The 25,255-nt window shown below is 38.1% G+C and overlaps 1 protein-coding gene and 1 long non-coding RNA gene across 2 annotated transcripts; both read right to left on the bottom strand.

Moving 5' to 3' along the window:
- Nucleotides 1-867: 867 nt before the first annotated feature.
- LOC106927028 (uncharacterized) lies at nucleotides 868-4,051 on the bottom strand. The gene is made up of 4 exons (XM_015002315.2): nucleotides 3,861-4,051; nucleotides 1,824-2,180; nucleotides 1,555-1,679; nucleotides 868-1,480 (listed from the first exon to the last, which is right to left on the bottom strand). Exons 1-4 carry the CDS (start codon nucleotides 4,030-4,032, stop codon nucleotides 1,295-1,297), a joined length of 840 nt encoding a protein of 279 aa, XP_014857801.1. The 5' UTR covers nucleotides 4,033-4,051; the 3' UTR covers nucleotides 868-1,294.
- Nucleotides 4,052-7,383: 3,332 nt separating this feature from the next.
- LOC106927030 (uncharacterized) lies at nucleotides 7,384-21,454 on the bottom strand. The gene is made up of 4 exons (XR_015766379.1): nucleotides 19,923-21,454; nucleotides 12,391-12,482; nucleotides 11,961-12,248; nucleotides 7,384-11,874 (listed from the first exon to the last, which is right to left on the bottom strand). It is a non-coding gene; the product is annotated as an uncharacterized LOC106927030 (long non-coding RNA).
- Nucleotides 21,455-25,255: the final 3,801 nt, after the last annotated feature.

Raw genomic sequence — 25,255 nt, 5'->3', positions numbered from 1 at the left:
AATGTAATTTAAAAAAAATGTTGCAACTGGGAGCCTGCACCTTAGCATCTTTACATTTCCTAAACATTAGTTGTCATATTTGCATACATAAGGTTGAGAAATTAAAAAAAAAAAAGAAATGGGAAAATTAAAACCCATTTTGTCCCTATTCTCAAGAATCACTGAAACACAACTCCATGTGGCACAGTGTTAGATGTGCCTCTGATTTAATGGGATACAAATCACCCAGTATTTTCACCTGAACTTTCACTAACTATGCATGGCAGCCATATTTGATTTTAAGGCTGTGAGCTGCGACTTTTAAACTAATCGCACAATTTCTAAATATTACTTTTTCAGGAAACCTTTTAGTTGATTTTACTGAGTTGAATTCCAACCTCCCTGTAGGAATGGAATGCACAAATAAAGACGGAAGTTATTTTTATCATTGTTGTTTCAGAAGGACATGATTTTATCTGCCACAGACTGTTTTGATGCGAAACTCAGGAGATTCAGATATAGTGTAGATTAATTAATTCGTGTAGTGGCAAAGTTTTCAAATCTATACATTTTTTCCCACATTTTTTTGTCACAACCCAACCACAAACCTCAATGTGTTTATTTCAGATTCTATGTGACAGACCAGCACAACCAAGTACATAACTGTGATCTAAGGTGGAACTCCATGTCTTTTCAGATTTTTGCTATTAAAATTAAGCATAATTTCCATTCTTGATCATAATCTCCTCCAGTTGATGCTTGCTTCTCAGTAAAATTTTCCCTCAAAGCAGATTGCTTAATTATTTTTTACAATAAACCTGATCAGAGCACAGATGTGCAGTGAAACTTAAAAAAGCATGGACTCCAGGAGTCTTCAAGACAAATGCATGATTTTGAACATTTTTCATTTATTGCACATATTAAAACAAGCAAAAATACACATTATATACACAGGATAAAAATAATTGCATGAGAGTCTGAAGTACATTTGAATTCTTAATGGGTCAAGGAAACCTGCACAACAAGCAGAAATGGAAACATAGCTAACTTTGCAGTTTTCCATCACAAACAAAGCTTGCTCTTTCACACACAAACACACACACACACGCACACACACCTGTACATTCTCGCTTCATCCAGGATGTGGTAGCTGAGACACATTTCTGCAGACAAAAACGGTAAATTAGATGTCAAGGAAGTGAAAGGCACTGCATAAAGCTAACCAGTTCCGCTAACTATTTCCAGCCAGAGTGCTTTTCAGATGCCCTTGCTGCAAAAATTTGATTTTATCATCAGTTCGTATCAGCGCTTAGCATCACAGATTGCCAAAGATGCCATAGTCGTGTGTGGATGTCATCATATAGGGGCATTGATCGACAGTCTGCTGCTGATGCATGTAGATGTTCCGAGGCTGGTTGGGTCTGGGGGGTTGCGAAGGCCGCGAGGGTCTCGGAGGCAAGGGAGGGGCGTAACCTCTGAAAGGCGTGAAGTTCTTCTTAAACTGTTGGAAGACGAAGATGGTCCGATTACTATGAACACAGTTTCAAACTCTCATCTGGTGCAGGTCGCACGTACCCTCCTCCACCTCACGATCATCAGGCAGATGAACATTAGAAATATGCTGGTAAATGCCACGATGCTCAGGCAGATCAGGGTCAGATCTACGGTGCGGATGCTGCATGCTTTCTCGGGGCCGCCCTCTGTGAGGAAATAAGTCAAGCATTTTAAGTCAAGTTTCTTTGCATCATACATTTCATCGATGAGAGTTCATAAAAAAAATCATAAAGAATAATATGTAACGTTGCAATTTGTCTGATGTGAGTAAACAGCACATTTCCTCTCACCTCTGACAATGATGACAATCCCATCGCTCTCCAAGTTAACTCTATTGTATGATTCTTCAATGTAGTCCCAGATGCAGTAATACAAGTCTGTGTCTTTCAGTTCCAGAAGGGACAGCTTAAACTTATACCTGAGTCCTTCATCCAGCTGCTCTTTGGTTATGCTAATTCTGTTTGTAAATGTATTAGCTGTAGTGTTCTTGGCAGCTTCATTGTCAAAGTGGAGGTGCAGAATCTCCTCATCTCCAAGGAAGCGACGTTTTAGAGAGAGGCTAAAAGGGTTTCGTTGGGGTGCAGAGCATTTGATCTCAAGTGACGAATTGATCCACACATTGGAAATGGTCAAGGGTCTGTGGGGAGCTGCCAGAGAGAAAGAGGTGAACTGTTAGAGACTAAGTCAACATCATGGTGTCAATGGATTAATGGTTTTAATCCCTTATCAGTCATGGGGATACCTCATGGACTGACATCTAAACATTTAGGAAGAGACAGTTAGTGGGTTATATATATATATATATATATATATATATATATATATATATATATATATATATATATATATATATATATATATATATATATAAAGGCGTACAGTGATGTGTAAAAAAAAAATTCTGTAAATTTATTAAAAAAAGATGAAAGTCTCAGCTCAACTTTCATCTCAGCCTATCGTGACAGGCTGAGATGAAAGTCTCAGCCTGTCACGATAACAAATTTAGTTGGACGATAAATTGTCCCAGAAGTTAGGGTTAGAAGAAAAGAGGAAAATAATAACTCAGGGCAATTTAAATTATTGAGCTTGTTTTAAATGATCATGTGATTAATTGATTTATCGGTTATTGTGACAGGCCCACTCAAAGTAATGATATTTTATAACATTTCATGCACTCATGCAATTTCAGCCTTTACAAACCTTCCGGTGTACATCTGAACTCTTTGGATATGAAAAGACAAAAGAAAAAGAAAAAAGGAGGACCAAATACACTGCCTTGCTAAAGATTTTAGAAATGATCTTTAAAAAATGACAAAGAAAAGTCTGGTGTGCGTTTGCATGCACTCGCTCTGAGTCAGTACTTATAGAACAACTTTAATTTTAGCTGCAAGTCTTTTGGGGTTGGACTCTCTAACGCTTTGCATAAATAGAAACTGCAATTGTTGACCATTCTTGCGAAAACAGCATCTTTGGACTTCAGTATTCATGTCTTGCAGTGACATTTAGCCTCTGTTGTGGCTTGTGGCTCCATTTTTTAACACATGAATATAACTTGATCTTGTAGCTCTTGTTGTCCATTTACGGTTGTGGTTCTGCTGTCAGTGTCACGTCTTGAGAAGTGATGCGTAGATAGTTTTTTTTTTTTTTTGCCACAAAGGAGAAAAAGTTCAAATTCGATCTTTTAAGACCCAGAACACCTATTTCCAAATGTTTGTGATGTCCCCTGCATGACTTGTTGCAAAGATTAAACATCTTATAGATATATAGATATATTTTTTATAAAGCTTACATTTGTTGTGTGAGCCACAAAACAGTTTTCATCTCATCAGACTCTATTAAATGAATTGTGCATCTTTGCAGGTCCTCCAGAGTTACCTTGGCTGTTTCCCTGATGAAGTTAGATGTTCAAATTGTGCTTTATTATTTTGTAACATTTCAAGACAAAGTGGTTGCTCTAATTTTTTATGGGTATCAAAGTAAGGTGAACTGAATACAAATGCATATTACCATTTTATACCTGCTAAAAACAAACATGCATAATTTTCTTCCACTTGACAATCATGCATAACTTTGGGTTGTTCAGAGAATCCCAATTAAAACACGTTATGATTTGATATAAGATAAAATATTACAGCAAACTCCAAGACAACGTGCAAATGCAACATAATACAGAAAGTAGCAGCTGGTGCACGTTGATGAAAACTGTTTCAGCATCGAACCATGAAGCATGCAACAGCTGCAACACCACACCGAAAGATAAATCTGAGCCATTAACCTTCGTCAGATTCCCAACCGTTCCCACTTCACTCGAGCGTAAACAAACTCACCTGTCCGGGTGTTCGGCATCACCTCGGCAGGCATGCAGAGCAGCGCCAACACGCAGCTCCACCACTTGGCTTTCATCCCGCAACAGGGGCTGCAGGCAAGCTGCCACACGCACAGGAGACGCTGCGAGAACCTCTGAGACTGACAGGGACGACTGTCGCACGAACGCCTCATTTGTGGCTAGCGAAGGAAACTCATGACTCTGGGTACGAACTGGGGTGTGTGGGAGTGTTTATGCTGTGTTGCAGTCGATCAAAGAGCCTGAAAACTGTTGTTGTCGACTTCGTTATTTCATGTTCCGTCACTCATCATTTGGGGCTCATATTAATAAACACATTAAAAATGTCCTGAAAGAAAAAGTCACTGCTTTCGGAAACGAATCTCGACGGGCTCACGCTTTAAAAATATTAGAAGCTTCTGAAACTTCAATAGGCCGGAAAAGGAACAATATTGAGGACAACAGCCAAAAACAGAAAAATTAATTTCCCTTAACACGCATTTTAAAAAATATCATTCACAGTTGATGAATAATAATGTTTCGAAACCCTCGACAGAGTCCGCTTCCAATTCCCCTGAGGTTAACATAGCGAGATGGCAGGTATTTACGGTCCTATGGCATGTTGGCACAAAAACAAAACAACATAAACACACACACATTTTTGCGTGGCTATCTTTATGGAGACTTTCCATTGACTTCCATTCATGTCTACAGCCTAAGCCTTACCCATATCCTAACCCTAATCAGAACTCAATTCACACCTTAGTCCTCAATCTGACCCCTGACCCAAAACAGGGTCTCCCCTTGTGGGGACCAACCTTCGGTCCCCACAAGGAGCAGTAGGTCCCCACAACGTAGTATCTGTCAGGAAAATGGTCCCCACAAGGTATTACAAACAAGCACACACACGCACGCACGTACACACGATAATATAAAAAGTTTGAATTAGAGATGACTCATTGTAATTTGCCGTGTGAATTGGCTGACGGAAACAGTGTTGCTGCCTGTTGCACAACAAAGTTCTTTAGAGGTCAAAAATACTAAAAGCACTACAGACATATGCTAGAAATAATTAAACAAAGAACAAATTTCAAATATCAAATACCATTCAGTAAATCATGACATAATCTTCCCATCTCCCGTATCCCTTCTAAAAAGAACCAGATGAAAATAATACATACAAGGGCGCTGTCATTAGCCCAACTCTGACTTGTTCCGCTAGCATAAATAAAAAAATATAAACCCCATCTTTTAAGACCGCAGGAGAGTTAAAAGAAATGTGAGACTCTGTATATAAATCAGTCTCATAATCAAACAAGTTAGTTTGAATGATGGATTCTTTTCCTCCCATTAAATGATCCAGATTTGAAGAATGATCAGAAGATTTTTGCAGTATTTGAAAGATTGCGCAACTTTCCAATATAAATGATCGAATGGTAAAGAACTACACTAATTGAAGCAGTAATATTATACAAGACAAACAAATCAGGTTGTTAGGGTTGATATCGGAAGTTGGTCCAATATTCCAGTATCAGATTATATCAGTTTGCGTCTATATTTACATGTGAAAAAAGAAAGAAATTGCTCTTGGGGGCCCCCTAGTGGTAGGTCACGCTTCACCCGTAATATCCAAACCTTCAATGCACCAGTGGAAGACAAGTCAGCAAAATAAATGTCGAAAAAAATGACTTATCCTTCAGAGGCAGAGAAAAGAAAAAGAGGGGTGGGGGTTGGAGGGGGGGGGACAAAATAAAGGTATATTTGCATGTCTCTTGGTAATGTTTATCAAAAAAGATTTGTGTAGCTGCTAATGGAAAATAGCTTGATATCGATCGTGTACTGTTCATTTAACCAGCCAAAAATTTATGCTAGCCTCTTTGTATTTGTATAAATTTAAATGAGTTGATTCTCGTGGTTGACCTCATACATTTTTTTTATGTTTTGTCTTCATAGGGGCGATTTTGCTAATTAAAACTCCTGAATGTATGGCTTGCTAGCAAAATGCTTTTTCATCAGGCTAACTACCTTGATATATCGATGAGCTACTATGCAATAGTTGGAGCTATATTGTTTGCTGTGAGCATGATAATTTACAAACATTATTTTTACATAAACTTATAAGTTACGTGAAACGTCTCTAGGAGCACTGACAAAATCGTTTGGAGTCAGAACACCAGTCCACATTCTTAGGCTCAACTAATGCATCATGTGAGAGAAACACTCACCTATTATATATTTAGTTTTGATCTATTAATTTAATCAAAGTATGTCATGAATATGTGTTAATGTATTCCTTCTTTCGTCCATCTCCATCCTCCACAGAGCCAAGTCTGGGACTCCAATCCTCTGTACCTGCTGTTTCCTCTGTGTCTGCAACTCATACTTATCTAACTGGTAAGTTAAAAGAAAATCAGAGGACCGCTGCCTTTTAAGGAGAACTTTTCCTACTCCAAAAGGCACGATGGTTGAAGTTTTCACTATCAACATGTATCCCTGCAGAATAGTGATACAGACTATCACTAGTCTGCAGGGCAAAAGTCAAGGTGGAACTCACCGACTTATTCAAGAATTATAGATGCAGTTCATTGCTTTTTCTGCTCATTATTTTCTCACAAATTCTCAAAATCTTTGAGAAGATTTTACAAATCAACATTAGCAACCAATTGACAACAGGATTAGGTCAACATAGGGGCAACTGCTGAAACAGTAATTGTATTTCCTTAATATTTTGTTGTTTTAGTTTTGTCTGTTTTTGCACAATTTTATTTTTATTCAATTTCCTCAAGTTGTTCTATATGTTGTTCTTGCACTACGCATTATTTTTGAACATTGCTGTTCTTTTGGAAACAAAGACAGTAAGCCAGATGATGCTTTTGCTGTTAATACATTCCATGCTATTTTCTTCTGTGTTAACTTTTAATACCACTAGACGATACTGTGAGATTTTGGTTTTCTGTGTGTTAATTTAGTTAACACACTCCCACCTGTGTCTCTTGTTCCCTGGTGTGGTGGTGGGGTTGGGAAGAGTTCAACTCTTGGAATGACAGTGATGTATTAGACATCATTTTGAGGTTCCTTCATGTCTAGAAGATCTAAAACAGTGTTTCTCAACCCTGATCCTCACCGCCCCCCTGTCCTGCACGTTTTATGTATTTCCCTTCTGCCACACACATGAATTGTATCTCTGGGTTTCTGCAGTACTTGGTGGTCATTCAGTCATTTGAATCAGCTGTTCTGGAATAGAGGTACATCTAAAACATGCAGAGCAGGGGAGCGGTGAGGACTGGGGTTGAGAAACACTGATCTAAAACATCTGAGCATAAGCTGTGTGTGAACAGAAAGGCTTAGAGAATAAACAGGAAAACAACTGACACATGGCACAGTGATGTCTATGTATTCTGCCAGCGGCAACAATTGTTGCCATGCTTAACATTCACTTTTCTTATGATCCAAAGATGAATGAAGGGATACAATTTTCTTTACATATCAGTATCAGAAGACACTTGAAAGAACATTTGTACAAAATATTTTATTCATATTTGTTTATTTAAATATTTTAATGACTTCCTCTTGTACAGGTTTGTGACTGATGTTTACCTCCAGCGTCACATCAGTTTACATCAGTATACTTCCAAGTAAACAGGTCTGGTCATGTGACTTTTCACACTAGATGCATGAACTTGATATTGCTTAGAGTAGACACTCTATTGTTTTATTTTTAAAACTTCAATTAGCTGCCAAAAGTCAAAACAATTCTTTTAGAGCTTCCAGAAGTTAGAAAAAAATGTCTGGCAACAATTGTTACCAGTGGGATTAAACGTGTTACAACTATTTAAAGGGGACCTATTATACAAAATAAAAATTTTGCGTGTTTTCGTACTTCCATTTGAGTTTATAGTTCTTCAAAAACAGCACAAGGACTTAAAAAAAAAAAACACCCAGCTAGTTTTTGGCAATAAATGAAATGTCTTTTTGGTGTCTGAAAAACCTGTCTCAAAACCCCTTTGCTTGTAATGTCACAAATAACAGAGGCCCAATTTCTAATTTCAGGACGTTAAATTACCAAGTCAAATGTCTTTTAGATCATATCTGATTTATACAACATTTTTGTACCAACTAAAGGTAACATAGTCATTTGATTGTGGTATAAAAGGACACTGTGTGCCTGGAAATCACACTAAACCTACCGCACCTTTAAGATGCAAACAAAACTGTTTGTGGCCACTGAATCCAACAGGGTGACCAGTTGAGCCAAGTCCATTGATGGGCTTGCTCAGTCTCCTCTCCCTGAACCAATCACAGCTCTCAGTGGTTCAGGAAGAGGAGTCATCATCAGGGACTGATAAACCAATCAGAGCTGTACTTATAGAAGCGTCACATTACACAGCTGAGAAAGACTGCATCGGGTCAAATTGTGTTGTAAGCCACATCCATCAGACCAGAAAATATCAACACACCATAGAGTCAAAATAAATTACACTGATGATGTTTTACTGTGCTGTTAATAAGTAAAAAGCAGAAGATCGCACAGAATATTTATTTCCATACAACTCCCCATCCTCAGCACTTTTGGGCCTAAAGTGAAGATGACCTTTGACCCGAAGAGAGCTCCAGTAGAACAGGTCTCTGGTTGGACACGTGTCTTCTAGATCTGTAAAGGGAATGGCACTTCCTTCCTGAAGGTAATGAATTATATATGCGTCTTCTTTTAGCATCAAATCTCACTATATATTGAGAAATTAGCTTGTTATGCCTTAGTGGCCTGTTAGCAAGCCAACATCTGCAGTTTTATGTTCTGGTTTGTTTCATCTTTATGTACGTTTAACTGGTGCTGTCTGAGTTGTGTCACAATTACATTTATCATGTGTCATTCCAGTTTATTCTAGCTGCTCTACATCTTGCGTCAGAATGCAAAGGCTTTGGTAAAACTTGTCTTTCTTGATAACTTCATGCAGCTTTGTCACGCCTGGCCTCATTTACAAATTGCTACCTGCTTGTATTCATTTGTTCATCGCCAGATCATGATAATTATTGTTTTTTCGCTTGTTTCTTTTCCTTGTTCTGCCCTGCTTAGGGGTTTTTTTCTTTCTTTTTGCTTTTGCTTTCCTTTTTACTACATCCACGTACGTCTGAATGACCAAGCTGTTTCCTACAGTGGAAACTTTTGGTATGCACTTGTTTCAGCTGTAATGTCTACTAGAGATAATTATAAAGTCCCTCCAGGTGGGTTCTGCTTCTGCTTTATGTACATATGAGGTGAAAAAACAACCAAGAACACTTTCTAAATGTTAAGTTGAGGTCAGGGGTCATGAGCCAACAATAGGAAATGACACCCATTGGGTCAGAGGTAAACGCAACTGATTGGTGAAGCATCCTGAAAGATGTACAACTCTTGTTACATCTGACATAAAACTAACACGGCATTTTAGAAAATAATTTAATGCTTACAAATTTAAATCTTGAATGTTGTTGCGGTTAACTCTAGTATTTATGTAAAGTGACTAGTTTTGCATTTTTCTCTGACGTTTAAATGTCCTGATTGGGACCAACCGCCTTTGTAAATCCAAAGGAGTGACAATGCTAAGTTTAGATGCAATAAAGCTCGTAAAAATTTGCTTTTGCTGCATAACGACGCGTGAGGATGTCACACCTCATCTTGGATGCCACATCATACCTGCCCTGACTTGTGCCTTCATAAATCACACTGCTGCTGGGTGACGTTTTGTTTGCGAAACTAATTTTCAGCTTTGCAACAGATGTGCCGATTGTCTTTGAATGATTGACTTACTTGAAGATGGAGAAATATGAAAAATAAAGAGAGTACTTGAATTTCAAAACCACTTGAGCACAATTTAGCTTAGCACATTTCTGTTGCCTTAGCAACCAAATCAAAAGAGATGCACTACTTTTATGAGGGAGGTATTTGTATCAGCTGATGTGGTTTTGTTTTAAAGTTAATCAATGAATATATAAACCTCAAAATATAAACCTCTGAGATAAAAATGAAACAAAATGAAGTTGGGAGTAGTGAGATGATCAGATTAGCTCTCTGTTGTTGTTATCTTAAGTTCCTCTCAGCTCATCAGTCTGACACAGATTGGAGGGAATCAAGCTCTTTCTGGGAATCACTTCAAACTTTTCTTGTTAAAAACTGGAAAACGAGTGAAAATCGATGAAGGAGAATTCAGAGGGGGATTTCTATGGCACTTGTAATAAAATGTCAACCAAGTTCGATTTCTTACTTTGGAAACTGCTCAAATAAAAAAAAAAAACAATATGGCTGCTGGATAGCAAAAGTTATCAAAACTGTTTATATTTAAATTTTTTTTTTTACAAATTCATCATAGACACACAATAACTTTAGTGATGTTTACACAAAGTAACAACACTAGTGTTTAATTTCATAAAAAAACAGAAATACATTGATATTGGTGTGTATTGCATATTAGTAAGCAATACATAATCCCAATGCTAACTGTGTTAGTATTGGGATTTGCTAACACAGTTAGCAAATCCCAATGCTTCCTCGACTTAGACGTGGAATGATGTCATACTCAGACTGCTGAAATAAATGGTATTTGTGTCATTGTTGTGCTGAGTTTATTCCCAGTTCATCCTTCTAAAGGTCTGATTCTGAATGAAGTTCCCTCAGGTTAAAATGAACTGATTCATGTTCACAGTTCACCAATTTTCAACATTTTGATCTAAGTTCACAGCTCCAACTCGAATTAGCTCTTGTTCTTTTATCAGACCTCGTCATGATGTCATGCACAAAAACACTATGGAAGCAGAATTGATTGAATACGGTTTTACATTGAATAGATGTGTTGTAAAAAAGAAAGTGTAATGATTTGCATCCTCCCAGTCATCATTAATGTGAGTTATCCCAAACTGGCTTCTTCAAGATAAATAAGTATTTTCAAGACGTGTGAATGTCTCGTTGATAAAATACATCCTGAAGTTTTTAGTCTAATCGAAGCTCCCATCTCTACATATCATTGTAGAACTGTAGAAGTTACTGTAGAAGTGCCCCCCTCGCCTATAACAGACCCCAAAAATAAACAAATGTAATTAATTAAATGTCATGGTTAAAGTAATTGAATTAGTTACATCACTGATATACTTGAATTTTGGTCATTTCTTCTGGGAACCAGTTAATTATTTAATCTAACCTACCCAACACTGGTTACCATAGAAACTGGATGCAAACTGATGTTTGGTCATTGTTGCAAACTTCATACTTCTTGGGTATCAAGGAAAGTGCCAGGTGGTACTCCCCTCCCAATTGATCTCCATATCCTCCAGACAAGGTTAATGTAATGGGATTTCAATGTACACCATAAATTGATATGTTAACTATGCCATGTGAAAGTAGCTATCGAACGTGAATAGATTTAGATTTTACTGTGGGTCATTAGTGTGAATCACCTTAAGAAAACTGAGTAAATGAATGTGTGTCTCAAGACGGTAAATGGCCCTTGTTGAAAGGAAGTAGTAGATTAATTCATAATAAAAACAGTACAATGAGGAATACCTTTCATTTACAACAAATGCAGTATGCATATACAAAACATTAACACTTAACCGTGTTAAATTTGGCGAGGCAGCACTCAATCACTCTATGGATAAAGAGCCTGTACACACAGATATGTACACAATACATGTACACAAAGCTGCCACCAGCAGCAGCTTTATTAATTAACTCACAAAGAGTTAATAGTTCCGGTTTCAGATCAGTGAACGTGCCACCATCTGACCAATGTCCGTACAAAAGAGTTCTGTAAGAATGAAAGGTCGAAAACTCTCTTTCATTTCTTATGGAGATTTCAAAAGGATTCCTGAGCATCCTTGTGTTGTGTCATTCTGCTGTGATTTCCTTTTACAATATTTAATAATAAACACAATGGTCACAACAACAATGATTGCAAAAACACCAAGTATGCTGGGAATCAGATAGGGCTGGGCCTCTTTTTCTTGGTTGATCTTACGTGGTGACTTTGGTGTTGCGAGTAGAATACCTGAAAAGAAAAGTGAATACATATTTTAATACAATTTGCTCTCATGTCTGAACAGAAAACACTTTTAGATGCCGAAAGTAACTCACCGTCGACATGCACCTGGATAAGATCAGAAGCCAAACCACAGTTAGAGTGAATCTCAACTGTGATATTGTCCTCTTTTACTTCAACGATCGTCAGGTTCACATTGGAGTTATCCCAGGCACAACTGTACATTCCTGAGGTAATTCCACATTTAGTGGTGGTGCCATTTGTGTTAATAAAGGAATTTGTAACGTTACAGCTCATGTTAGTTTTCCATTTTATTGAACAGTTTACTGTAACTGTTGCACCGGATTGGACTGGTTTTGTCTCTGGGCAAGTCAGCGACACCACTAAACAAAGACAAATAGCAAAATGAGAGAATGCATTAATTCTATTATTATTATTATTATTATTATTATTATTATTATTACATTTTGATTAGCTATTCTTGTTAAACTCTTCAAGTATAAGAAATAAAATAAAGCATATTACCTGCATCTGATGAAACGCTGTCTTGTAGGAGATACAACAGACTCAAACTTATCCAAAGGGAGGACATCTTTGAATGCCTTTGCCTTGAACGACTGGAGAAAACAGGACATATTGGCATAAAAATGTTGAAAAAACACAAGTTCACAATTGTGGTGTTTCCATTAAACAAGAAATGTAGTTAAAATCACACATAAATAAGATTGCTTATATAATAAATAATTAAAAAAACATTTTGATCCAGCCGAAAGACCACTGCATCCTAGTGCAAAAATGTGAGTTCTTTATTTTTTCAGAATTTGCCCTGTTTCCATTAAGCAGATTTATTTTTGTATTTCCAATTTGTTGGAAATACTCTCCGGGTCTTACTGTTGCTTGATAGGCTAATGCCAAGGAGAAATCTGTTGTGTTTTCCAGTTTAATTTTAATAATTTTACAGTGTGATAAAGACCAATTTAGTCTTATACTCTGACTTTTAGAACTCTTAATATTGAAAGACGATGAACGTTCTTCATAATGACTCTTTTTAATGTGAGCTTAAAAACAGTTGATTGGAAGCTAAGCTAACTAGCTAAAAGTTATATTTTTTTCAAAAGTTCAAAAGTTTTTCATTTGACTAGCAGAAACCACAGATCATCTTGTTAATACTGCTTGTTTTGTTGGTTTGAAGTGCAAAATTTAAGTTAGTAGAAGGCAAATGTAATATTTTAACCAGTCAAATAAGAGTAGCTAACAGCTACATCATTTAGCTAGTGCTTCAAAAAAGACAGACTGCACCGAATGCCACCAACAAGTGATCTAAGGAAGTAGATCTTTTAGGGGTCTGTAAAGTTTTCTCTGTGCTCATCTTTCCACACAATTGTAACACATTGATCAAGGGATGGAACAACATTATGTCCAAATTCGAAAGACATGTTGGCAAGGAACAACTTTTACCAATTTGGCCCCTCTGAACACTTTTAATTTCCTTCAGTTGGATTTTCCGAAGAAGAAGAAATTTAATATGAACCACAGTGTTGTGTTCAAGACCACCTAACCCGAGACCAAGACAAGACCAAGACCAGAGTGTATCGAGACCGAGACAAGACCAAGACTTTTAGGGTCTGAGACCAAGTCAAGACCAAGACCGATGAAAGTCGAGACCGAGTCAAGACCAAGACCAGCGGTCCACGCTACATGATACAATAAAATGTAAAATATGATCGAAATTGCTTCTCAAAATAATCTGAAAGATCCATATTCCCATAAAAAACACCTAGATATTAAATACTTAATACATTTTACCAATATTAAATATTCCATTTCTGTGCTAAAATGTGTGATGGTCTCGTGCCATCCCTAAAAACATAACACCCTGGGCATTTGCCCATATTGCTCATGTAAGAAACCACCACTGTCTGCACCATTAAACATACAGTGGGGAGAACAAGTATTTGATACACTGCTGATTTTTCAGTTTTTCCCACTTGCAAAGCTTGTAGATGACTGTAATTTTTATCATAGGTACTCTTCAACTGTGAGTGATGGAATCTAAAACAAAAATCCAGAAAAATACAATGTATGATTTTTAAATAATTAATTTCCATTTTATTGTGTGAAATAAGTATTTGATCATCTATCAACCAGTAAGAATTTTGGCTCTCACAGACATGTTAGTTCTTCTTTAAGAAGCCCTCCTGTTCTCCACTCATTACCTGTACTAACTGTACCTGTTTGAACTCGTTACCTGTATAAAAGACACCTGTCCACACACTCAATCAATCAGACTCCAGCATCTCCACAATGCCCAAGACCAGAGAGCTGTGTAAGGACATTAGGGATAAAATTGTAGACCTGCACAAGGCTGGGATGGGCTACAGGACAATAGGCAAGCAGCTTGGTGAGAAGGCAACAACAGTTGGTGGAATTATTAGAAAATGGAAGAAATACAAAATAACGGAAAATCTCCCTCGGTCTGGGGCACCATGCAAGATCTCACCTCGTGGAGCATCATTGATCTTGAGGAAGGTGAGGAATGAGCCCAGAACTACACGGCAGGACCTGGTCAATGACCTGAATAGAGCTGGGACCACAGTCTCAAAGAAAACAATCAGTAACACTCTACGCCGTCAAGGATTAAAATCCTGCAGTGCACGCAAGGTGCCCTTCCTCAAGCCAACGCATGTCAAAGCCCGTCTGATGTTTGCAAATGACCATCTGAATGATCCAGAGGAGGAATGGGAGAAGGTCATGTGGTCTGATGAGACAAAAATAGAACTTTTTGGTTTAAACTCCACTCGTCATGTTTGGAGGAAGAAGAATGATGAGTACAACCCCAAGAACACCATCCCAACCGTGAAGCATGGCGGTGGAAACATCATTCTTTGGGGATGCTTTTCTGCAAAGGGGACAGGACGACTGCACCATATTGTGGGAAGGATGGATGGGGCCATGTATCGTGAGATTTTGGCCAACAACCACCTTCCCTCAGTAAGAGCACTGAAGATGGGTCATGGCCGGGTCTTCCAGCATGATAACGACCCAAAACACACAGCCAGGGCAACTAAAGAGTGGCTCGGTAGGAAACATCTTAAGGTCCTGGAGTGGCCTAGCCAGTCTCCAGACCTGAATCCAATAGAAAATCTTTGGAGGGAGCATAAAGTCCATGTGGCCCAGCGACAGCCCCGAAACCTGAAGGCTCTGGAGGAGATCTGTATGGAGGAGTGGGCCAAAATCCCTGCTGCAGTGTGTGCAAACCTGGTCAAGAACTACAGGAAACGTCTGATCTCTGTAATTGCAAACAAAGGTTTCTGTACCAAATATTAAGTTTCATTTTTCTGGTGTATCAAATACTTATTTCACACAATAAAATGGAAATTAATTATTTAAAAATCATACATTGTATTTTTCTGGATTTTTGTTTTAGATTCCATCACTCACAGTTGAAGAGTACCTATGATAAAAATTACAGTCATCTACAAGCTTTGCAAGTGGGAAAACCTGAAAAATCAACAGTGTATCAAATACTTGTTCTCCCCACTGTAGCAATTGAGGCAATGCCCTGACGGTAAATAACGCTCAACTACCAACACTGACCAAGGAGCAACAAGCAAGAATTAACCAAACAGAAGGCGCTCATCGTGACTGTTTTCACTCTCTATCCCAGTACATGAAGCCAGGTAGTCTGACACCATGGCAGACATTACAGTTGCCACTTTGAACAAAAACAATCAAAGAGTGCATGCCCTTTCTTTCTTGTGTTTTAGTTATTTGTTAATTTAAATATCAACGTACATAATTAAATAAAATAATGATGCAGTGCACACAGAGCATTACAAGAACAAAGAACAGGTGTTCTGTCAGGTCAGATCGTCATACGCTTAGCACAAACTCACGGTGTTCTGTCGGATCAGCATACGTTGTCAGATAGTCGTACGTTTAGCTCAGACATGCATACGCTGTCATTACCATATGATTTTATTTAATCAGCAACATAGAATCATGACGTAGATCATTATTAACAGTTATTAACAGTTGTATGGCATCCAACTGCAGCCAGACCTGCTTTAAATACACTTTGAAACCATGACAACGCATGTATATCTATCTAGTTATCATATTATGTCATATTATAAACAATTTAATGACTTATTTTTGTCATAACTTGTTGCGTATGCTGAACTGACAACTCCACTGACGGTCGAACTTCTTAAGGCGCATGTGTTGGCATGGTACTCACTGCATGTATGCTAGCAACATAGAATCATGACGCAGATCGTCATACACTTTGATATTAACAGTTGTATGGCGTCCTGACTTAGCGGTTAAGTGAGTTTTACACGGGCGTGTGTTGTAGCTGACTCCAGCTGCAGCCAGACCTGCTTTAAATACACTTTGAAACCATGACAACACATGTATATCTATATAGTTATCATTGAAAACAATTTAATGACTTATTTTCGTCATAACTTGTTGCATGTGGTGAACTGACAACTCCTCTGACGGTCGGACTTCTTCATGCGCATGCGCAGGCATGGTACTCACTGCATGTATGCTATTCTGACAGCGTATGGCTATCTGATAGAACAACGGCTCTCAGTGAGTGACACTCCAGTCCTATCTATAAGTAAAGAGCCGTGGAGAAGAATCGACTGTTTCCGAATGTCACATCACTATATTGCAGACTTTTGGACATAGCGTTGTCCCATATATGCGACAAGACAGTCAACATCTCCGCACAATAACTCAGACAGTGAGTGACTTTTTTTCATTACAATGCTTATGTGTCTCTGCAGCTAGCTTTGCTAACATCACGTTAACGGAGCTTACCTTCTTTGAGCTACTTTTCTAAGTGACGAAAATAGTTAGACGTTGTCCCCATCGTCTCTGAAAGCGAAGCGCTGCTGAGTTAGCTCTGGCCATCGGATTTCTTACTATTTATGCAGCGCTATTATATTACTGACGATTAGACAAACATTTTCTGCCGCTGAGAGAAAACCACTGCGCATGTCCTGGAGCGCCGCGTGCGAGTGAAAGGTGGGGAGGGGGAGGAGGGAGGAGGGAGTAGCGCCGCGCGCGCGAGTGAAAGGTGGGGAGGGGAGCAGGAGGGAGGAGTAACAGAAACAGGTAGTTGCTTGGATTTTAATCGGTGAGTTTTGCATCCACTGAAAACAAAGATGTTAACAAATAAACTGGACAGTATGCTGCACGTTTAGTGATATTTTCACAGTTGCGGTCTCGACTGGTCTTGAAATAAAATGCCGAGTCCTCAGCGCCTGAGACCGAGACAAGACCGAGACCAAATGCGGTCGAGTCCGAGACGAGACCGAGACCATCAGAAAACGGTCTTAAGACCGGACTCGAGACCAAGACCGATCTCGAGTACCACAACACTGATGAACCATGAAACAGATATGAAAATCAAACGATGCATTTTCTTTCACTTGCGTTTCCTCTTGCTATGTTTCCGGCAACTGTTTGATAATTACTTATTAGGGCAAAAATACAAAGATTTATCCCAGGGAAAACATCAGTATTAAAAACAAACAGAATGTTTAACTTGATAGTAAGTATCACAGTGTTTTAAATACTGAGTTTTTTCTGATTTCTATATTTTTTTATTTTATTCAAGGGTATTATTGCTTAAGTTTGAATATGGTCTGCAAAACCACTAAATCTTACTGGGTATTTTTTGTCTAGCTTCTAGTGCAAATAATTTAGCACACTTAAAATAAGACAAAACTAACTTAAAAGTAACCTTTTTTAAGTCAATAATTCCTTAATAATGATGAAAAAGTACTAGTTCCACTGGCAGACTTTTTTCTCTTATAAGACTTTTTTTCCTGTTATAAGTGAAATGATCTGCCAGTGGAACTAGTACTTCTTAAATCAATATTACAGAATTATTGACTTAAAACAAGCTCAAATGTTAGTTAGAAGTTAGTTTTGTCTTATTTTAAGTGTAAAAAGATATTTACACTAGAAACTAGACAAAAATACTTGGTTAGATTTTGTGTATTTAAATGTGACCGTAAGTTTCAGCCACTCAAAAAGTGTTTGCAACAAATCTACACATACAGCACATCTAAAGACAAACTTATCAACTATTTCAGAAATCACTCTCTCTGAACCTTAGCCTTCATTACATCAAGTTTTAATCTGCTGGCATATCATTACTTTGGGGGTAAAAATTAAACTAAAAGTTCGAAGTCCTGTTGTGGTGCAGAGGTCGCAGAGGAGCCGTCAGAAAGACAGACAAGTCCTGGCAGCTGGTTGGCATCTGACCAAACATTTAAAAAATGTTCCCTCTCAAAGCCTGATTCAGAGTTTGGCAAAGATTTACAGCAGCAACAAAAGAAAACAGAACAATGAATCTTAGTTTTTGTATCCTCTTAACTTCCTCTTGGAGTCATTCTTCCAGTTTTCGAAGTGGCTCGCTTTTTCAAGGAAATGAAAGTCGATCTTCATCACAACTTGATTTGAATACTTTGGATATTTTTTACACTCTGGACCTTTTGTACATTGTATCATGTCCTGAACACAGACCACAACATATTTTAGTGTCATTTTTTTCCTTTTTCTAATAGAAAATCACAAAGGAGTGCATTATTGTTGAATAAACTAGATTGAAAAAAAAGAAAACTTTTTCAAAGTATTGCCATTTATTACACAGTTAACTTTTGGTTCGGTTACAGCTGCAAGTCTGAAGTGATCAGTTCTAGAGTCTGAAATGTCTCCTCTCTCCTTTCAGTGAAATACTTCAATCTAAGACTGGCTGGAGAATATCTATAAACAACAATATTTATGCTTTCCAATGATTTTTAACTGGATTTTGATCCAGTTAAAAATCAAAATGTCATTTTAACCCAAGTTAAAATGTCATTTTAACTTAGGTTAAAATGACATTTTAACCCAAGTCATTTGCAGTCTCTGGGAGGTTTTCATCCAGCTTTGCCCTGGATCGAACCCAAAAATCTTCCAATCGACTCCACCCCTCCCAGCGGAAGAAACAAATTCCCACAGCGTGATGCAGCCACCATCTCGTTTCATGCCAATATTGCATGAAACGATGTGGTTTCTTTCCTCTACATCAGTGGTGTTCAAACTTTTTGCCCAAACTGGCAAATTCAAGCTACCAATGTGACACAAAAGTCATTAAATTAAAACTGCTAAATTATACATATTTGACTTTACTTGCTCAACAGTAAACATTTTTTTTTATCTGTATATCATTAAAGATCCAAAACAGAAAAAGGGCTTCAGACTGCTACCTTACACACACATGTTGGTTACATTTTCACACACACGGCACTGCTTTGTGTTAAGTTCATCTTTGATTTTTATCAGCTGCTGTGACCTCCATACGTCACACATAATCCCTTTGCTCTTAAAAGTTTTCCTTTTATGATGGTTGCTAAGATATTGTTGCAGGAGTGATGTTTATGTGACTTAGCTAAACATTTCACTTAGATTTATCGCTCAGAAAAGCACATAAACTCCCCAGAGACACTCATAACAAATATCTCCAGCTATCATTAACACCAATTAGGTTTATGGCAGGGGTTTATGGTTTATGTGGGAATTTCCACTCTTCCATCATAAAAATCCAACTTTGTTGCATCTATCCTTACATAAAAGACAGTTGTCATAACAGATCAATGCATGGAGATGCTTTCTCTTAAAACATACACTAAGTAAACAGAGAGGTCTAAATAGGAAGAATGCAATTACTACGCTTTTGGCTAAAACTGTGGGTGTTTGAGGAGAAGTTAAAAATAGCTAACGCCAATAATAAGATAAAAAGAAAACGCTGACAAACTTAAACTGCATAATTAATATGATGTCAGCTCTTAAACCTGCTGGAATGGATCATTTGTGGAGCATTAAAACACCAGATCACACCTACTGGATTCTTGTTGTGCAATAAATGACAGCTAGTGAATACACAAGTTATTAAAATGGAGCGTGTGTATAAACTGTACAAATTAGCGACAGCAACACCGAAAATGAATAAGAGCAAAAGCAAATAAAACAGAGAAAGTATTAAGCGTACTCACCGCACTGGAATGAGTGAATGACTCCGACATGTAATTCCAGTGAGTGGAACTAAACGGCGCCGCTTCCACAAAGATAAACAGACGGGGAGGGAGAGAGAGAGATATAGATAGTGAGAGATAAGAGAGTGAGAGAGAAAGAGAAGGTTGGGATGTGGAGAATGCTGCTTATTATTCAGGTCAAAGGTCAAACCCGACCGTATATAAAGGAGCACCCTAAACCACCCTAAACCACTTTCAGGAGAAAGAATGAGACCCTCTGCCATGCTGGTGGGATCAAAGAGTAGTTATGTATTTTATTTTATTTTATTTTTCAGTTATGCGTTTTAATTAGAAGAGCAGCAGCAGAAACTCACCCAACCTGATGAGGGAGATGTTTCAGTTGAGGGCAGAGCCAACAAAAACAGCCTTTAAAGAGAGCAGCAGGAGGAGGATGTTGTTCTGGAGAATGAATGATTTACCTCGTTTTTATTTTTCTGGGAGCCGGGGGGAGTTAAGGATTTTTGCATCCACAGCTGCTAAAAGAAAAGGATGATGTTTGAAGTGTGTACATTCTAGAGAAAAAAATGACGAGATGCTTACCAATTAGCATATCGTCACCTTCCCAAAATAATAGCCCAAGTCATTTTTTGCCCCCTCAAAAATAAATATTTATTGCCTAAAGCATATCTTGGAAAGAAAGAGATGGTGATTTTTTTCTTTTCTTTTTTTTTTTTTTTGTCAAAATCACTTTTGGAAGAAAATAATTTAGGCCACATATTTTTAAAGAAGGTGACAATATCGATTATAGGTATGTATATTATAACGTGTTAATATATTTGTCATCAAACGGTACAATGACTCTGACATATTCCTTCATGGACTAGTGTATCTAATTAGCATCATCCCTAAATTTACCCTTTACCCTGTTTGCAATATTAAAATTTGTCATTTTAAATGAATCAATTAAAATTACCATCTGATTGGCAGCAGAAACACAAGTACTATCGGCTTTTTTTTTTGCACAGTTGGATCTAAATTCAGGGATTTGGGGGGATGAAAAGTTAAAGCAGATCATTTAGACTGCGTTGGAAAATGAAGTCACTTCTAACCCTCTTGTTAGTGTTGCACCACCACAGTTGAGAATTGGCATGAGTTTTTATTGTGTCACTGAGACGTTTGTGCTACAGTCCAAAACACACAATGATACTGAACACCTGGCAGACACTGAAAGATGAAGTTGAAAATGCCTGTTTTTTTCTTTTCTTTTCTTAAATCGATACCTTCACACACACAAACAAAGAGACACAGATGAGCTAAACAAGCTAGCGTTGAGCTAAAATGTTTGACTCATTTGTTTATTAAATATCCCTTCCTGAAAAACTGTAACTCTCCCATTTACTCCTGATTCAATTTGACCTGGACAACCTGAGAATGAACACATTCATGCACAGTGATGCTAATAAATCACCTGTAGGATGAATAAAAGAGGAAACTGGGAGTAGGATCACCTGGTCCTACAACAGTGTCTGACCTCAGCGATGCACATATGGAAGAATCAAAGTTGATTTGCACTTCCTGGTTATACTTCCATAAGTAGAATATTATTGAAATGCCCAATTAATTCAGAAACTTTATTGCTGAGTGAAATACATTACATAGATAAATGATACTCAAATGGATGTTTGAAAGCCTTTATTTCTGTTAATTAAGGTGAATTTTTGCTTACATTTCATGACATGACATTTAAAATTAACATATTACATCAGACCAATAAAAAACTCTTTTAAAGACAGAAATTTTAAAGAAAAGCATTTTTAATTCCTGCTAAAAGATACATATATTTCTAGGAGGTATATTTTAATTTATGAAATATAACTGTAAGTACCAACCTGCAACTGCAAAAAATCATAACTTAGATTAGAGTGTGTGATAGACACCTTTTTAAAAGTTGTTTGGAAATATATGAAGGAATTCAAACAGGCAAAAAAAAACAACATTCTTAATAATTTATCCTGACAGTGTCATACATCAGTACTCTTTCATGGGAAAGAGTACTGATTCTCAGGTAGACCTGCATTTATCTGTTGTAACTGCCACAAAGTGGAGTTAACAAGCAGGTATCATGCTCTGTAATTTAACGTTTTGTCTACGACTGCAATAGAAACCCCGGATGGAAAAGAAAATTCCCTTGTTTATTTACAGATGGTTCAAAATGATATGTGTCGATAGATAGATGTCTGTCTCATAATCCCTCCTCCTGCCTTTGGAAAATGCAATGCTGAGGTGAAGTCGGGCGCAGCTTAAAGATTAAATGCTTTATCTTCTGTTTAATAGAAACATTAGGCACAACCAAGAAAACTGTCTGACAAGAAAACAGCTGCAGAAGAATTTCAAGAGACTGAACAATACAGACATCTTTGCCAAAATTCCTGACTTGCACAATGCCAGCCGGTTTCACTCACTGATTCGCAGGAGCTTCTGACTTGCCACTTCAGAAGTCAAATCCAACTTTCTGTTGAGGCCTGAAGGCAAAGGCATAACTGAAAGTCTTTTTAGAACTCACTGACTCAGAGGAGCCTGATTTGGTGTGAATCAGGCTCTGGATGCACACCAGGCTCCGGATCAAGCTAAATGCGGAGATCTACGTGCGGTGCACAGAGGTGCGACAGGGGTGAGATGGGTGCGAAGTTGGTGCAGCAGCTGAAGGTAACACATTACACAGTGAACAGTTGCAAATGTACCAAAATCACTGCCTGACAAGATAACGAGTTCTCTAGAGATTGACAGGCTGAGTATTTAGGTTTGGTCGCGATCCAACAAACAAACGTTGAGCAACGGAGCGCGGATAGCTGTTTGATTCTGTATCCAGAAATACGAGAACTGTTGGAAGATGAACTTTGATTTCATTCTTGTGAAGTAGAAGTTCATTAACCTCTTTAGAATCCTCGACTTTTCCTCCTCAGTATTGCTTTTAACTCCATCCATCGTCCCATCAACTCTGACCAATTTATTACATAACTCACCACCAGCACCGCTCATTTAAATACACCAGTAGCTTCACAAGCTTGGTCAAACATGTTAAAACTTTGATTTGTTCAGTCAGCACAAATAGAAGCAAAACAGCCAATGTAAAGTAAATTAATAAACTGAAACTGACAGATAAACTGCAACAAACCTACTTTTAAGTGGTTCAGAAAGTGCCACTTGGAATTTTAAATACAATGTAAAATAAATAATAAAGAATGACGTCGCTCAGAGCACAAAGCGTAGAATTAGACTGAATAGATCTGCCCATATGGATCGGGAACATTGTCACCGATACTAATCTAGATTTTTTTTCATCTGTATCAGGTGGCCGATACCGATGTTTATATCGGATCTGTGCATCTGTGGTTAGATGGACACATGGAACAAAAATGGCAAAAAGCATCGATCCGATACCAATACTCACTTTAGTGTCGATAGTATCAATATTTAGATTGATACGCCCAAACCTAGAGTATAGAAAGCATTACCCTCCTAAATTAACATGTATTGTGAACAATGGGATCATTATTATCCATGTTGCATACGTCTTCACAGTAAGACGGTTGCTTCAAATTTAATCAGCTGATTGCATAACGCAGGAAATGACAGAGAAAAAAAAAACAGCCGTGGGTGATGTGTTCAGATAGCTTTTTGTCTTTTATCACCACCCACTCACAACCTCAGGCCTTCTGCCTTTGGACACATTCCCAAATGCTGAAGAAAACTCACACAGTTGGAACTGTCTTCTGCTTTTCCAGGTACTAATCTGAAAGAATTTCTCGTGATCAACAGGTCAGGGCAAGCACAATACTGGTTTAAATCAACATGCATAACTCTGATGTCTGTTTGCTCGCTTCACAAATCTTCTCTAAGTTTATTTACAGCTTGTTGAGTGAGACAGACTTTATATTAGCTTCAAAAGCACGAATGACATCGTTGTAATTACTCCTAACGCTGCCTTAGCGTCAACATTAATACATTTTATTCACACTTATTTGCAAGCTGTGTGTCATCATTAACGAGTCGCCAGCCTCGTATTTGCTTCGTCTCATTAAAAATATCAAATTCAAATTCTGCTGCCTCTTTAAAGGGTTATTAGAGGAGCCATGTTGTGATGACTTCCTGAAGGCAGAGCTTCAGAAACAGGGGCGCCGCCACAAATCTTGGGCCCCCTGACAAAAAATTTGTTTGGGTCCTCCCCCCCCTCCACCCCCCCTTCGCAGCTGCTGTTATAATTTTTTGAGTCTATTTGACCCATAAAAAGCACCACAATTTTAAAGGCTTGCATCTCCCTTGCTTTCTTTGGTTCAATATTGATAATTAGCACAATATTTGTAATATTTGTAATTGATAGGGCCCCGATTTTTTATTTTATTTCTATGAACAAAAAATAAATAATTAAATTGTGGAGGGTCCCCTGTTGGTCAGGGCCCTTTCCCCCCTTTCCCCCTGTTCAGAAAGAGTAGCAGTGTTGTGATCCTTGTTTTTCTGTGTAGTTATTTTGAGATTTTCTGTTTAGTCCTGTTTCCCAGTGAGTCTCTGTCCTGTCCTCCCTGTTGATTGTTCCCAGCTGTGTCTGGTTCCCTGATTACCTTCTGTGTATTTAAGCCCACCTGTTGTCTTTGGCCTTGTCGTTTGCCAGTAGTCGCACACAGTCGCACTGTGAAGTCCTGTGTCCACTCAGCTCTCGTCGTCAGTCTTGTATTTGCAGTTGCTACCGGTATTTACCTGTTGCTAGTTTTCTGCCATGCTGCCTGAACTGGACTGTTCTGAGCTACTACTCATTAAACTCATCTTCATCACCTCTCATCTGGGTATCTGCATCCTCTCTCACTACCACAACCTCACCACATCATGACAAGCAGCTTCTTAAAGAGACAGAGGCCCAATTTCAAGACACTAAAGTACGAAGTCAAATTTCTGTCATATTTGATATGCAGCATTTTTATAACAACTGGAGATAACATAGTTAATTGGTTGTGCTATAAAATGTCACTGTGTACCTGGAAAATACATAATACTGCCCCTTTTAAATGTTCGGTAGCTTGGTTGTATTCAGAACGGCGAGTTGTGCAAAAGTATTGTTAATTTGTGAGTGCATTCAAAAAATAGGTTGCATCAGGTTTACCTGTAAAGCAGGGGTGCCCAAAGTTTGTCCTCGAGGGCCGGCATCCTGCGTGTTTTAGTTCCCTCCCTGGTGGTAGTAGTAACCTTTTCAGCATGTCAGTGTTCCTCTTAGGCCTCTAATGAGCCATCGTTGGATCCAGGTGAGTTAAACCAGGGAGAGAATAAAACATGCAGGATGCCGGCCGTCCAGGACCGACTTT

The sequence above is a fragment of the Poecilia mexicana genome, unplaced genomic scaffold (genome assembly GCF_051168715.1).
Source record: "Poecilia mexicana isolate PSO_F unplaced genomic scaffold, ASM5116871v1 scaffold_19, whole genome shotgun sequence".
NCBI lineage: Eukaryota > Metazoa > Chordata > Actinopteri > Cyprinodontiformes > Poeciliidae > Poecilia > Poecilia mexicana.
This window is presented reverse-complemented; position numbering and strand designations above follow the sequence as displayed.

Coding starts and splice junctions, on each gene's coding strand:
- LOC106927028 (XM_015002315.2), bottom strand. CDS start 4,032: ATGAGGCGTTCGTGCGACAGTCGTCCCTGTCAGTCTCAGAGGTTCTCG. Junction 2,181..3,860: donor GATGCCGAACACCCGGACAG/GTGAGTTTGTTT, acceptor TCTCTCTGGCAG/CTCCCCACAGACCCTTGACC. Junction 1,481..1,554: donor TGATCGTGAGGTGGAGGAGG/GTACGTGCGACC, acceptor GTCTTCCAACAG/TTTAAGAAGAACTTCACGCC.